A 15,682-nucleotide genomic window follows, 5' to 3' on the forward strand; every position below is an offset into this window, starting at 1 on the left:
ATGCTCAATAAATGTTGGAATTTGAATTGATGCCTGTCTTTTTTTTTTTTTTTTTTTTGAGACTGAGTCTTGTTGCCCAGCCTAGAGTACAATGGCGCGATCTCAGCTCACTGCAACCTCCGCCTCCCAGGTTCAAGCGATTCTCCTGCCTCAGCCTCCTGAGTAGCTGGGATTACAGGTGCACCACCACGCCTGGCTAATTTTTGTATTTTTAGTAGAGACGGGGTTTCACCATGTTGGTCAGGCTGGTCTCGAACTCCTGACTTCAAGTGATCCATCTGCCTCAGCCTCCCAAAGTGCTGGGACTACAGGTGGCTGCCACCATGCCCAGGCTTATTTTTTTTTTTTTTTGAGACACGGTCTCACTGTTGCTCAGGCTGGAGTGTGGTGATGTGATTGTGGCTCACTGCAGCCTCAACCTCCCAGACTCAAGCAATCCTCCCACCTCAGTCTCCTGAGTAGCTGGGATTACAGGCGTGTGCCACCACGCCCAGCTAATTTTTTGTATTTTTATTAGAGAGGGTGTTTCATCATGTTGGCCAGGCTGGATTCGAACTCCTGACTGCAAATGATCCTCCTGCCTCAACTTTCCCAAAGTGCTGGGATTACAGGTGTGAGCCACTGCACCCAGCCTTAAATTTATTTTTATTTTTATTTTTTTGAGATGGAGTCTTGCTCTGTTGCCCAGGTTGGAGTGCAATGGCACGATCTCAGCTCACCACAACCTCTGCCTCCAGTTTCAAGCGATTCTCCTGCCTCAGCATCCCAAGTAGCTGAGACTACAGGCATGCACCACCACGCCCAGCTAATTTTTGTATTTTTAGTAGAGGTGGGGGGGTTTCACTATGTTGGCCAGGATGGTCTTGAACTCCTGACCTTGTGATCCGCCTTCCTCGGCCTCTCAGAGTGCTGGGATTACAGCATGAGCCACCGTGCCCGGCCTCAAATTTTTTGTAGCGATTGAGTTTCACCACATGGCCCAGACTGGTCTCAAACTCCTGGGCTCAAGCGATCCCCCTGCCTCGGCCTCCCAAAATGTTGGGATTGCAGGCGTGAGCCTCTGCCCCTGGCCTCAAGTGTGTTTTCCCGTTTGGAAGGACCTCTGGATTCCACGTTCCCTTCCTGCCAGCCAGTGAATTTCGTTCATTCCCCTCCATTGTCTGTTCATCCCTTCGTTGAGTAGTGTGCATTGAGCATCTACGGTTCGCGAAGGAGGACGCTGTTTTCTGGGTCGGATCCCGCCGCTGCCGTCACAGGGCTCACAGCTCCAAGGGGAGGCGGACACAGGAGTGGGTGGTCTCGTGTGGGCTTGCCCTGGGTGTGATGGGGATGCAGAAGGAACTAGGGGTGGTGACTCGGGGGTGGAGATCTGAACCCCTCAAGGGTGATCAGAGCTCTCTGCAGCCTCCAGGAAGGAAAGGGCACTCCAGATGGAAGGCCCAGGCAACGACCTGCAGGAGTGAGAGGGAGCGTGGACCCTCCAGGGGAGCCAGTGTGACCCATCTGGGTGCAGGCCTTCTGTCCCCCAAGCCTATAGGCGCCGGACCCGTGACTAATCTATGGAAATCCAGAAGGTGCCGCAGTAAGCAGATGCTGCCACTAGAGGGCACCATCGGACAGCAGTTCCAGCCTCTCCCGACCCCTGGCTGGGAAGGGGACAGTCCCTTTTTCCCGGGCCTGCTCTGAAGAGAAAGCTCAGAGAGGAAAGGGGTCCCAGCCATGCCAACAGCCCCCTCACCCCTCTGTAAATTGCAACAATAGGCTGGGTGCGTGGCTCACGCCTGTAATCCCAGCACTTTCGGAGGTTGAGGCTGGTGGATCACCTGAGGTCAGCAGTTCAAGACCAGCCTGGCCAACATGGTGAAACCTCATCTCTACTAAAAATTCAGAAATTAACCGGGTATGGTGGCGGGTGCCTGTAATCCCAGCTTCTGGGGAGGCTGGGATTTGCTTGAACAGGAGAATCGTTTGAACCCAGGAGGTGAAAATTGCAGTGAGCCGTGATCACACCACTGCACTCCAGCCTGGGCGACAGAGCAAGACTCTGTCTCAAAAATAATAATAATAAATAAAGACTCTGTCTCTAAATAAATAAGTAAAAATAAAAAATAAATTGCAATAATAATGACAGCCAAATACCTAGCCCCATTGGCAGGACACCTGGGCTCTCTCTGCTCCATTTTGCATTTGGGGAAACTGAGGCACAGAGAGCCAGTGTCGCTTTGCAAGGTCACGCGGTGCGACTGCAAGGCCGGGACTAGGGTGAGGCCTGAGAGGCCCCTCAGAGAAATGAAAGGCAGAGTTTACCCTCAGGGGTGTGCAGGTGCAGGATCTTCAGAATTCGCGATCTAATGCTGTTGTTTCCAACCTGGCTGGAGCCCAGAGAGGGCAGGCGCCGGCCTGAGGCCACACAGCAGGCTGTTCTCCAGTCCCCTCCCCCAAGGGTGTCTCTCTGTAGCCCTGGGGTTCGCCTGGGCTCACAAATGCCATCCCCAAGTGCCCCGGGATGGGGATCTTTTATTTTTAACCTGTCCTTATTATAGCCCTGGGAGGCCGCCACGGTTTCCAGTTTCCAAGGGAAGCTGCAAAACTGTTTCTCTTCCCAGGAAAAGGAGTGTCTGCATGCGGTGGTTCATTCCTGTAATCCCAGCATTTTGGGAGGCTGAGGTGGATTGCTTAAGCCCAGGAGTTTGGGACCAGCCTGGCCAACAGGGGGACCCCGTCTCTATTTTTATTTTTATTATTTATTTATTTTGAGACAGAGTCTCACTGTCACCCAGGCTGGAGTGCAATGGCACGATCTTGGCTCATTGCAACTTCTGCTTCCCAGGTTCAAGCGATTCTCGTGCCTCAGCCTCCCGAGTAGCTGGGAGTACAGGCATGCACCACCACACCCAGCTAATTTTGTATTTTTAGTAGAGATGGTGTTTCACCATTTCGGCCAGGCTGAACTCCTGACCTCAGGTGATCCGCCCACCTCGGCCTCCCAAAGTGCTGGGATTACAGGCCTGAGCCACTGCACCCGGCCTTAAATTTTCTGTAGAGATTGAGTTGCACCATGTGGCCCAGACTGGTCTCAAACTCCCTCTGTCACCCAGGCTGAAGTGCAGTGGTGTGATCACAGCTGGCTACAGCCTTCACCCCCTGGGCTCAAGCAATCCTTTCACCTCAGCCTCTCAAGTAGCTGGGACCACAGGTGCACACCACCACATCCAGCTAATTGTCATATAATTCTTGTAGAGACAGTGGGGGGAGGGGTGTGTGTCTCACTCAGTTGCCCAGGCTGGTCTCGAACTCCTGGGCTCAAGCACCCCTTCCTGCCTCAGCCTCCCAAAATGCTGAGATTACAGGCATGAGCCACCCTGCCTGCTTGTTGGGGGGCTGCACTTTAGATAATCTGGGAAGGCTTCATGGAGGAGGTGACATTGGATCAAGATCATTGCTTTTTTTTTTTTTAGACAGAGTCTCACTCTGTCGCCCAGGCTGGAGTGCAGTGGCTCAATCTCAGCTCACTGCTATCTCTGCCACCCGGGGTTGAAGCAGTTCTCCTGCCTTAGCCTCTGGAGTAACTGGGATTACAGGCCCCCACTACTGCACCTGACTAATTTTTGTAGTTTTTAGTAGAGACGAGGGTCTCACCATCTTGGCCAGGCTGGTTTCGAACCCCTGACCTAGTGATCCACCCGCCTCAGCCTTCCAAAGTGCTGAGATTACAGGTGGGAGCCACTGCACCCGGCCCCAAGATCATTGCTTTAATCGACATCAAATAAGTTAATAGTTGAAATTAATAAATTTGTATTAATATAGATAATTAATAGGTCTATTAGGTTAACAGACATTCAAAGACAAGCTTAATAGGAGACATCAAGGCACAGGGCAGAAGGAGGGGGTGGCCCCGGGGAGTTCTGAACGTCTGGGTCCCTGGGGGCCGGAGCAGTTGGGGCGTACATTCTCCCCGCCCAGCACGGGGGCGGTGCTGCTCACATCTGGCCCGGGTCTTGCCTAACACATGTTCTGGTAAACACTCGGTCAGAGCACCCTCTGTTTTTTCCAGTCCCGAAGCTCCCCGCAGTAATCCACACCCCCGCCCCACCCCTCTCTTGGGACACGGATTCAGTGTCCCCGGTGGGTCATCTGGCCTTTCCGGCCTGTGATGTGATTCGAGTGGTGCTATCTTTAACCTCAGGCAGGGATGTTCCCTCCCTGTCAACACTGCTCAGATGACAGTCCTGGAATCTCATGGGGGTGGTGGCCCTGGGGTCTGGCAAAGCCACCAGGGCCTGCCTGTGTCCCCTGCTGCTGCCCCAGGGAGTCAGAGGAGGAGGTGAAATTCCCAGAGGCGAGAGGCATTCATGTATTCGTTCATTCACTCCTTCACTCGTTCAGCCCATATTAACAGGGCGTGGGACAGACCCTGGCCTGAGTGCTGAGGACGTGGCAGTGACGGAGACACCCAAAGGGCCGGGGAGGGTCTGAGGCTCTGAGAAGGTCATTGACAGAGGCCAGGCGCAGTGGCTCACCCCTGTAATCCCAGGACTTTGGGAGGCCGAGGTGGTAGGATCACAAGGTCAAGAGTTTGAGACCAACCTGGCCAACATGGTGAAACCCCGTCTCTACTAAAACACAAAAAATGGGCCGGGCGCGGTGGCTCACGCCTGTAATCCCAGCACTTTGGGAGGCCGAGGCAGGTGGATCACGAGGTCAAGAGATCGAGACCATCCTGGTCAACATGGTGAAACCCCGTCTCTACTAAAAATACAAAAAAATTAGCTGGGCATGGGGGCACGTGCCTGTAATCCCAGCTACTCAGGAGGCTGAGACAGGAGAATTGCCTGAACCCAGGAGGCGGAGGTTGCGGTGAGCCGAGATCGCGCCATTGCACTCCAGCCTGGGTAACGAGAGTGAAACTCCATCTCAAAAAAAAAAAAAAAAAAAAACTACAAAAACTAGCAGGGTGTTGTGGTGCATGCCTGTAGCCCCAGCTACTCAGGGGGATCGTTTGAACCTGGGAGTGGAGGTGGCAGTGAGCTGAGATGGAGCCACAGCACTCCAGCCTGGCAACAGAGCAAGACGCCACAAAAAAAAAAAGAAAAAGGTCACTGGCCGAGTAGATGAGCAATTGAGCAGAACTCCAGACCCCAACTTCAGTTTGGTGGAATCAGATTGGCAGCAGCAGGCTGGGAAGGGCAGTGGGCGAGTGTGAGAGCCCCCAGCCCCCGCCCGCCCAGGTCAGCCTGGGCTGCCTGGCTCTCGACATCTTTCAGCGGGAGGTGAAGCTTTGACCCCGATGCGTCCCGGCTGGGTAAGCTCAGGCAAGCCCCGCCCGTCTCTGTGAGCCTGTTTCTCAGCTACAAACGACTTGGGTCATCCTCCTGGCTCTGTGGCCTCAGGCACTGCACTTGACTTCTCTGAGCTTTTTTTCTTCACTTATCAATGGCAGGTAGTCATTTTATTTTATTATCTATGTATTTGTTTATTTGAGACAGAGTCTGGCTCTGTCACCCAGGTTGGAGTGCAGTGGCGCGATCTTGGCTCACCAAAACGTCTGCCTCCCGGGTTCAATCGATTCTCCCGCCTTGGCCTCCCGAGTAGCTGTGATTACAGGCGCCCGCCACAATGCCCGGCTCATTTTTGTATTTATTTTTTATTTATTATTATTATTTTTTAAGATGGGGTTTCACCATGTTGGTCAGGCTGGTCTTGAACTCCCAACCTCAGGTGATCCGCCCGCCTTGGCTTCCAAAGTGCTTGGATTACAGGCGTGAGCCACCACTCCAGCCTTTTTTTTGTATTTTTAATAGAGACAGGGTTTCACCATGTTGGTCATGCTGGTCTTGAACTCCTGACCTCCTGATCCACCTGCCTCAGCCTCCCAAAGTGCTGGGATTACAGGTGTGAGCCACTGCATCCAGCCCAGGTAGTAATTTTTTTTATTGGGGACTTTTTGTGCTACCCTCGATGGCAGTGATGGCCCCATTTTAAGCAACCCACATTACGCATGGGTTACAGACCCTCTGGGGGTCCTTCCCAGCCCAGGCCAATCGGCACATCCCACTCCTGGGCTACTAGGACCGGGTCAGGGAAGAACATGGGATCCAGGCTGGTCCAGTCAGAGCAAATGGGTTTTGACTGGGAGATGCTCTCTTTTTCTCCTGGTGGTGATCTGGGACACCCACCCCACCCCAGTCTCAGGAAAGCAATCAGCCAGGTCTTTAGGAACAATTGGGAGCTGCTGGATCAGCCCTCACCTGAAACTGGTGGAGTGTTAAGATGGCCTTCACTACAAGGAATGAGGCTGAAGTTACAATCCTCAGGTCTGACCGTCCTTCCTTCCCTTCCCTTCCTTCTCCCTTCTTCCCTTTCCCTTTCCTTCCCTTCCCTTTTTTTCCTTCCTTTCTCTCTCTCTCTCTTTTTTTTCAAGATGGAGTTGCGCCTTTGTTGCCCAAGTTGGAGTGCAATGGCAGGATCTTGGCTCACCACAACCTCCACCTCCCAGGTTGAAGCCATTCTCCTGCATCGGTCTGCTGAGTAGCTGGGATTACAGGCATGTGCCACCATACCCGGCTAATTTTTGTACTTTTAGTAGAGACGGGGCTTCATCATGTTGGTCAGGCTGGTCTCAAACTCCTGACCCCAGGATATCCACTCACCTCGACCTCCCAAAGTGCTGGGATTACAAGTGTGAGCCACCGCGCCCGGCCGAGGTCTGAGCTTTCAAAGCAAACATTTAGCCCTGATAATTTTTGTGAGTGATCTACTTGGGGTCAGGGGACTGATTCTGGCAGAACCCCCAAGGGAAATAGACGCTCAGGACATGGAGGCAGGATGGCCACCTGCCCCAGGGATGGGAGAGCTTGTGTCAAAACGACACCAGAAAGCAGGGGAAAGTGATCCAGGTGTCTGCCGTCTGCGGTGGAGAGTCAGCACAGGGTGAGAACTCTGACAGCCCTGGGTTCTGATCGCGGCCCTTCCTGCATGTGCCACGTGTGTCCTCAGATGTCGTCTTAACGTCTCTCAGCCTCAGTTCCCCAACCTGCCGTACAGGACCTACTTTGTGGATTGATTGATGGATTGATTGATTGAGACAGAGTCTTGCTGTTGCCCGGGCTGGAGTGCAGTGGAGCCATCGCGGCTTGCTGCAACCTCCACCTCCAGGACTCAAGCGATTTTCCTGCCTCAGCCTCCCCAGTACCTGAGATCACAGGCACGCACCACCACGCCCAGCTCATTTGTGTATTTTTAGTAGAGATGGGGTTTCACCACGTTGGCCAGGCTGGTCTTGAACTCCTGACCTCATGATCCACCCACCTCGGCCTCCCAAAGTTCTGGAATTACAGGTATGAGCCACCACACCCGGCCAGGTGGGACTTTAGATAGGTCCTCCTTTGGATGTTGACTGGGAGGGAGATGCTCTCTTTTCTCCTGGTGGTGATCTTGGGACATCCCACCCCCCCAAGTCTTTAGAAATAATTGGGAGCTGCTGGATCAGCCCTCACCTGAAACTGGTATAGCTTTAAGAAGGCCTTCATCTTAAGAGGGCTGTTTTTCCTACTTTATTATTATTTTAGTTTAGTTTTTTGAGACAGAGTCTCACTCTGCTGCCCAGGCTGGAGTGCAGTGGCGTGATCTCGGCTCACTGCAACCTCCGCCTCCCAGGTTCAAGCAATTCCCCTGCCTCAGCCTTCCAAGTAGCTGGGACTACAGGTGCACGCCACCACACCCGGCTAACTTTTTGTATTTTTAGTAGAGACAGGGTTTCACCATATTAGTCAGACTGGTGTTGAACTCCTGACCTCAGGTGATCCGCCCACCTCGGCCTCCCAAAGTTCAAGGCCTCCCAAAGTGTTGGGATTACAGGCGTAAACCACCAGGCCCGGCCTATTATTATTCTTATTTTTCTTCCATCCATGGGAGTCTGATAAGTTTTTCCTCCTTTAGAGGGCTGTTGTGTAAACAGGCAGTGCATTTAACCACAGAGAATGGTGCCTGGCATACAGCAGGTGCTCAATAAATGCTCACTAGCACTGTCTCCCAGGAGGCAGCTTTGAGGGCTCCTGCTGATTCAAATCCACTCCTCTGATGCAACAGGACAGTCACACGACAGCCCAACGGCTGTCACCTGTGGCACTGTCCAGCCCCTAATGAAACCAGACGGCAGGTGAGTGAAAGCAAGATGCCCACCCTCGGGAGAAGAGCCCTCCCACCCAAGGTGCCACGGAAGCAGCAGGAGCCCCACAGCAGGGCCTCTCCCCACTGCCACGTGACACGAGGGCGCAGCGATTAACCAAACGTTGGTATCAACAGCTCAGTCCTTATCCCCAGGGGGGCCTGGAACCCGCCTGGCAACATGTTGGGGGCTCAGCAAAATCCCATAGACCCAGTTAACGGGGAGCTGCGTTCTGTCTGGTGGGGGTTTGACTGTTCTAATATGGAGAAAACCAGAATTTTAGAATGGAACAAGTTTACACAAGGAGGTGAGATGAGATTGCAGATAAAGAAGAAAAATAAAAGGGCCCGATGCAGTGGCTCATGCCTATAATCCCAGAATTTAGGGAGGCTGAGGTGGGTGGATCACCTGAGGTCAGGAATTTGAGATCAGCCTGGCCAACATGGTGAAACTCATCTCTGGTGGGGTGTGGTTGTTCACGCCTGTAATCCCAGCACTTTGGGAGGCCGAGGAGGTCAGGAGTTCAAAACCAGCCTGGCCAGCATGGTGAAACCCCATCTCTACTAAAAACACAAAAATTAGCCGGGCGTGGTGGTGTGCGTCTGTAATCCCAGCTACTGGGGAGGCTGAGGTAGAATTGCTTGAACCCGGGAGGTGGAGGTTGCAGTGAGCGACAGAATGAGACTCCGTCTCAGAAAAAAGAAACCCCGTCTCTACTGAAAATACAAAAATTAGCTGAGCGTGGTGGCACGCTACGTGGGAGGATGAGGCTGGACAATCACTGGAACCCAGAAGCGGAGGTTGCTGAGATCGTGCCACTGCACTCCAGTCTGGGCGACAGAGCAAGACTCCATCTCAATTAAAAAGAAAAAAGGAAAAAAGGAAGGGGGATTTCCCCACTAAGCCTGAACCAGCTCTAGGAAACCCAAGTTCACCAAAGACGCCTACGGTTCTATGTGTGAGTCTTGCTGGAAGGTGGGCTGGGTTTGATCAAAACACACCTACAGCCTGCTCTCCACCAGCCCCTCCCGAGGGAGCCTGTCTGTCAACGCCGCCCTCCCCACCTTAAAGGAACCACCCTTTTCTTCTAGAGGTAACCCAACGCCCCAAAGCAGGGGTTTGGACTACGTTTGTGGTTTTTGATTAAAGGTCCCACTTTGTCGCTCGCTGGGAGTGCAGCCTCAACCTCCCAGGCTCAAGTGATCCTCCCACCTCAGCCTCTGGAGAAGCCGGGATTATAGGTGTGTGCCACCGTTCCCGGTTAATTTTAAAACTTACCTGTAGAGACAAAGGTCTGTTTGCCAGGCTTCCCGAGGTGCTGGGATTACAGGTGTGAGCCGCTGTGCCAGGCCTATTTTTTATTTATTTATTTTTTTTTTTCTCTTTTTTTTGAGACGGAGTTTCGCTCGTTACCCAGGCTGGAGTGCAATGGCGCGATCTCGGCTCACCGCAACCTCCGCCTCCCGGGTTCAAGCAATTCTCCTGCCTCAGCCTCCCGAGCAGCTGGGACTACAGGCGTGCGCCATCACGCCCAGCTGTATTTTTTTGTATTTTTAGTAGAGACGGGGTTTCACCGTGACGACCAGGATGGTCTCGATCTCTTGACCTCGTGATCCACTCGCCTCGGCCTCCCAAAGTGCTAGGATTATAGGCGTGAGCCACCGCACCCGGCCAATATTTTTAATTTTTGGAAAGACCGGGTGTCACTATGTTGCCCAGGGTTATTTAAAAATATATATATATTAAAAAAACAGCAATAGGCCAGGCACTGTGGCTCACCTGAGGTCAGGAGTTCGAGACCAGCCTGGCCAACATGGTAAAATCCCATCTCTACTAAAAATACAAAAATTAGCCAGGCATGGTGGCAGGAGCCTGTAATCCCAGCTACTTGGGAGGCTGAGACAGGAGAACTGCTTTGAACCCAGGAGGCAGAAGTTGCAGTGAGCCAAGATTGCACCACTGCACTCCAGCCTGGGCGACAAAAAACAAAACGCTGTCTCAAAAAATAACAACCCAGCAACATATCGGTTTGCAAATGAAATTTTATACAAAGCCCCAGTATATAACACAGAGGCCAGGTGCAGTGCTCATGCTTGTAATTCCAGCACTTTGGGAGGCTGAAGTGGGAGGATTGCTTGAGCCCAGGAGCTTGAGACCAGCCTGGCCAACATGGCGACACCTGTCTCCATTAAAAATACAAAAATTAGCCAGGTGTGGTGGTGTGCACCCGTAATCCCAGCAACTCAGGAGGCTGAGGCGGGAGGATCAATCGAACCTGAGAGGTGGAGGCCGATGTAAGCAGAGATTGTGCCACTGCACTCCAGCCTGGGTGACAGAGATCCTGTCTCTCTTTTTTTTTTAAGAACAGATACTACACTTGATCTTAGCCAAAAGGCCGAGAAGCGATCCTGTCTCAAAAAAAAAAAATAAAAGGCCCCAGTTATAACACACAAACTCCTGTAGCAAGGGGAGGCGGCCCTAGGGCTCTCTGTTCATTCAGACCAACGCCATGGGCTTCCCCACACGTCTCCAACTCACTCCCCCGCCATCAACCCACACCAAAGATGTACCAGGCGATTCTCTTCAAATAATCTCTTTAATGACTTAAACACCAGCGTGGAGACTCGCGATGTAAGCGGCCTCATTTCTGTGCTTTGGGAGGGACGGGGACGGCGTTCCCCACCTTGGCTGTGTTAAGTGAAAACCCTGTCTTGTAAATAAATAATTTCCTAACTAACACGGCAAAAAAAAGGAAAAGAAAAATCCAAACGAGACCTAGTTTCCCTCCGGGGACAGGATGTTTCTGGACACCCACGGTCGCTGCTCCCCCTAAGGGCCTGGCCGTGGCTACCACGGGGAGGGTGTGGTAAGAATGGCCTCCGTTCTGCTATTCGCTGCTCTCCGATGCAGGCCAGGAACCTGCTCACACCCGCCGGGGCTGATGCAGCCTCGCTCTTGGGAACGATCTCGCTGGGGCAGGTCCTCCGGCAGCAGCAGCCCTTCTCCCTGAGTGATGGGAACCGGAGACGCCGTGCAAACCTCGGCTGGCAGGCTGGTCTTGACACTCACCGTCTTAGCTGCTGGATTTGTCGCATTAAGACTGATCTCAGGCCTTTTTTGTGAAGACTTGGGTCTCGGTCCTCGGAGCAACTGAAAAAACAGCTCGGGCCACCTGTGGACACGCTCACAATGAAATCAGAGGCTGTGCGGGGTTTGCCAGGCAGACGGGCCTGTAGTTTTAACTCGGGAGCTACAGCAATGCAGACCCAAACCAACTGTGCCAATTCTTGCTGGGTGGCAAAGTGGCGTCAGGCTTTGCAGTCACTACTGCTTTCTGCCTGGAGGAACGGTTCTCCTTCTAATGAGGATGTAAAATCGGAAAGCCTGTAAACGGCCGTCGAGTGGAGTCTTATAAAAATGTACGGTCCCCCGTCTTATAGGGACCGACACCGTGGACCTTCTTGTCGCTCATCAAATTCTTCACATAGAGAGCGCACTCCCTGTGGCCTTCTCAGCCATCTCAGGCACTACAAAATCCTCACTGCTTGAAATTCACTTATGGAGTCCAACAAACAACTTTCTTAAAGAAAACAAAAAAAAAGGCAGTAAAATCTCAGAACTGTGCAGTGCTTGAAGCCTGCCCACGTAGTAAACAGAACAGCAAACCAACCGAAAGCTATGCAAATGGCAGGCTGCCCTGGGCAGAGCCCTGCCCCTCTGCCAGGGACTATGGCGGCACTGGAGCTGGGCGTGATTGTGCCGAAAGAAAGCAGAGGTGGTCTCACCCCTTGACTTTCAGGCTTTTATCTCGGGAGCCCCTAGTCCCAACACTGCATTCGGCACCTGGAGTTATCCGGCCACGTAAAGGGGCAAGTGGAGGCAGACCGCCCTCAGCTTCCTGTGTTTCTAGCAGGGAAGGAACGCGATGGCTTCAGTCCCTCCACCTCTAGGTAACAAGGCAAAGGCCTCCGTAACCTGGACAGACAGGATGTGGGGAAGGTCCTGTGTCTTTTTTTTTTTTTCCAAACTCAGAATGAGCGAGTGGGCTCCTAGAGAAAGATGTTCTCTTAGCACGTGACCCTGACAGCTTCTAGCACCAAAGGCTCGCTAACTCCTCCGACCCTGTCTGCAGGTCAAGGGGATGGGAGGCAGAAAAACCCTTCACCAGATTTGTGGCTGAAGGAGGCAAGAATGAATATCTGCTGCCTCCCACCCCGATGTCTCCCCCTCAGCAGAAGGGAGAGGTGAGCGTCTGGATGTCCAGGGCAGGTCAGTGCAGCTCAATGAACGCCTCCAGCTCTTCCGGGATGAAGCCCTTGTATGGGATCTTGTTCCTGTCTAGGGCCCGGGCGGCAAGGCACTGCAGGGTCACATAGTTGAAGGGCTGCATGGTGCCCCTGGCCAGCAGCTTCTCGTCCAGCAGTTCGTAGGCTGTCTTCTTGAAGGCGTTGGTGGCATCCATGTGGGCCCCGGCTTCCATCAGCGCGTTCATGATTGCCGGGCAGTTGTTCTGGGCTGCTATGTGTAGGGGAGTGTTGTTGTCAAAATCCCTGCTGTCCGGGTCGGCCCCGCAGTCGAGCAGCACTTTGACTACGTGCAGGGAGGGGAATATGCCCACGGGGTAGCGGCCCACCTTTGTGGTGTCCTTGTCCACAGCCATGTGCAGAGGGGTGAAGCCGTTCTTGCCGCGGGGCGCGCACTTGAGCAGGCGGTAGACGGTCTGGTGCTTCAGGTGCTCCTGGCTCGGGGTGCACTCCACTTTCTCCAACAGGTAGAGCAGGTGGAGGATGATGGCCAGCGCCTTGGTGAACTGGGCCGAGTCTCCGGGCTCCTTGGGGAGCTGCAGGGCGCGTTCCACTTCCCGGACCCCTTTGGTGAGAACCCCCATGAGGTCTGCAAAGCCGATCTGTGTGCCCAGGCTGCCCTTGGCCGCCCGGTCCTGCAGCACGTAGGAGAAGAGTTCCGCGAAGGAGAGGAAGCTGCTGGCGGTCATGGGGCTCAGAGGCTCCAGGTTGCTCTGCTGCATGTCCAGGGCGTACTTCCACAAGCGGATGCAGCGCTCGAAATTGCCCGAGTCGGCGTACACGGCGCCCCTGTAACGGATATAGTAGGAAGTGTCCGGGTGTGAGGGACCCAGGATGCGCTCACGGATCAACAGGGCCTGCATGCGCATCTCGTCGGGGTCGGTGATCAGCGCCTCCAGCTCCTCGGTGGTGTTGACCTCCCTGGAATAGTCATAGGCCAGGACCAGCTGCGGGGGCTCCGGTTTGGGCAGGTACTCGCCCCCCTGGTGACGCAGCTCCATGGCCCGCCTCCAGTGTTTAAGGGCACCAAGCAGATCTCGTTTCTTATCCACATACGTAGCTCCCAGCAATTCCAAGGCTTCCACGGCAGCTTCTCGGCTGGTGGGACAGCAGCTTTCATAAGATTCCCCGTTCGGTGGTTCCTCCAGGGAGGAGCGGCAGCATGGAGCCCCCTGAGGCTGTGCACACCCCTGGCTGGTGGAGGGGCCTTCTTGGGACAGCCCAGGCTGAGCCTCTCCCCCTGCGACCTGCTCCTGGCCGGGCTGCTCCTGGATGAGGTACTCCACGATGTTGGTGTGGCCCGTAACGCTGGCCGCGAGCAGAGGGGTCATGCCGTAGCCATCACGTTCCATGCGGGCCTTGCAACCCAGCAGCAGCTGCAGGATCTCCAGGCTGCCGGACTCGGCGCAGTCGTGCAAGGCCGTGTTGCCCTTGGCGCTGCGCCGGTTCACCTGGGCGCCCTGCTCCAGCAGGTAGCGGGCGATCTCGCGGTGGCCCTTGTAGCATGAGATCATGAGGCACGTGTGGCCGTGCCGGTTCGCCACCTCCAGATCGGCCTGGTGCTCGCCGACCAGGTAGCGCACGACCTCCAGGTGGCCGTCGAAGCAGGCGGCGCGCAGGGGCGTGGAGTTGGTGCGTGTGGTGCGGTTCACCGAGGCCCCGCGGCGCAACAGGCTCCGCACCACGTCCAGGTGGCCGGCGGCGGAGGCGGCCCACAGCGGCGGCGCGCCCTCGATGGTCTCGCCATCGAAGTGCACCGAGCCACCGGCCTCCACGCTTGCGCCGCACCGGTCCACCAGGTACTCCACCACGTCCAGGTGGCCGTAGCGGGCGGCAATGAGCAGCGGCGTCCCCCCGCCGGCCACCTCGCCTGTCAGTTCGTCCAGTTCCTCCCGGCTCCGGCCGCTGAGCAGCTTCTGGAGCAGCTGCAGCTTGCCGTCGCGGGCGGCGTTGTACACGGCGGTGCGGAGGTCCATGGTCCGGGCCTCCGCCAGGCCATGGGCCGGCCGCCGGGGGACAGGGAGACGGAGGATCAGAGCCCGGACGGGCTGGAGGCAACCTTCACGGTCTCCCTCACCGCCATCTTAGGGGCTCCTCGGGCGGAACAAAATGGCTGCCGCGACCCGACAAATGGGAGCACGCCGGGAAATGGAGTCCTCTGCGCGGGCCCACTCTGTATAACAAAGAAGGAATCTTGGGGGCTCAAGACTACACTTCCCAAGAGGTCACAGGCCAGCCTTTGCGCGCTATGAGCGCGCGGCATGGTGGGAATTGCCGTTCCAATCACAGCGTGTGGCAGCGGAAGCTAGCAATTTGGGGACTGCAATTCCCTTCATGCCGCGCGACACGACCTAGCTTGTGGGAATGGTGAAATTTAGTGACGTACTTCCTGTGGCTGTCTCTGAGTCAGAGCATATTGGAAAAAGCAGGCGCGGTACCCTTAATGACTACATTTCCCAAAAGGAATCGCGAGCGACTCAGCCAATCAGGACCGAGATCGAAGGCTAAGCGCGGCCTGAGGGGGCGCGTCTGATTCGGAGCATAAGCGAGCGGCGCACCGGCAGGGGGCGCCGGGAGGAGGCCGAAAAGCCGGTCAGGGCCAAAATGCTTTGAGCTGAGAGGACAGGCAGAGAGGTAAGGGTCAAAATCGCGCGCCGACTTCTTATTGGTACATTCATTTATTCATTCATTTGTATACATGTATTTATATGCTAGCATGTGTCAGAATTTCCTTCCCTTATTTTATTTATGTATTTATTTTGTTTCTTCTCTTTCAGTAACTTTGTTTTGTTTTTGTTTTTGACACGGAGTCTCACAAATTGCCCAGGCTGGAGTGCAATGCCTCAGTCTCGGCTCACTGCAACCTCTGCCTCGCGGGCTCAAGAGATTGTCCTGTCTCAGCCTCTCGAGTAGATGGGACAACAGGTGTCCACCACCACACGCAGCTAATTTTTGTATTTTTAGTAGAGGCGGGGTTTTACCACGTTGGCTAGGCTGGTCTCGAACTCCTGACCTCAGGCGATACGCCCGCCTTGGCCTCCCAAACTGCTAGGATTACCGGGCGTGAGCCACTGTGCCCTGTCTGACATGCTGATTTCAATTCCTTTGGATAAATACCCAGAAGTGGGATTGCTGCATCATCTGGTAGTCAATTTTAAATTTTTTTTGGACAGTCCATACTTTTTTCTATAATGGCAATACTAATTAAAAT

The 15,682-nt window shown here is 54.3% G+C and overlaps 1 protein-coding gene and 1 pseudogene across 2 annotated transcripts; both read right to left on the reverse strand.

The window, feature by feature from the left end:
- Nucleotides 1–10,467: 10,467 nt before the first annotated feature.
- Nucleotides 10,468–10,574, reverse strand: LOC135276895 (U2 spliceosomal RNA; annotated as a pseudogene).
- A 170-nt stretch (nt 10,575–10,744) lies between these two features.
- On the reverse strand, nt 10,745–14,567 carry FEM1A (fem-1 homolog A). Of its 2 annotated transcripts, XM_012436416.2 has the most exons (2): nt 13,735–14,447; nt 10,745–13,584 (listed from the first exon to the last, which is right to left on the reverse strand). In XM_012436416.2, the coding sequence occupies exons 1-2, from the start codon at nt 14,445–14,447 to the stop codon at nt 12,438–12,440; spliced, it is 1,860 nt and encodes a 619-aa protein (XP_012291839.2). In that variant the 3' UTR covers nt 10,745–12,437. The 2 variants fall into 2 exon arrangements, with proteins under 2 accessions (XP_012291839.2, XP_012291838.2); XM_012436415.3 differs by having other exon boundaries at nt 10,745–14,567.
- Between the last annotated feature and the right edge of the window lie 1,115 nt (nt 14,568–15,682).

The sequence above is a fragment of the Aotus nancymaae genome, unplaced genomic scaffold (assembly GCF_030222135.1).
Source record: "Aotus nancymaae isolate 86718 unplaced genomic scaffold, 86718_ANA_hifiasm-v0.15.2.pri h1tg000028l, whole genome shotgun sequence".
Taxonomy (NCBI): Eukaryota; Metazoa; Chordata; class Mammalia; order Primates; family Aotidae; genus Aotus; species Aotus nancymaae.

Coding starts and splice junctions, on each gene's coding strand:
- FEM1A (XM_012436415.3), bottom strand. CDS start 14,447: ATGGACCTCCGCACCGCCGTGTACAACGCCGCCCGCGACGGCAAGCTG.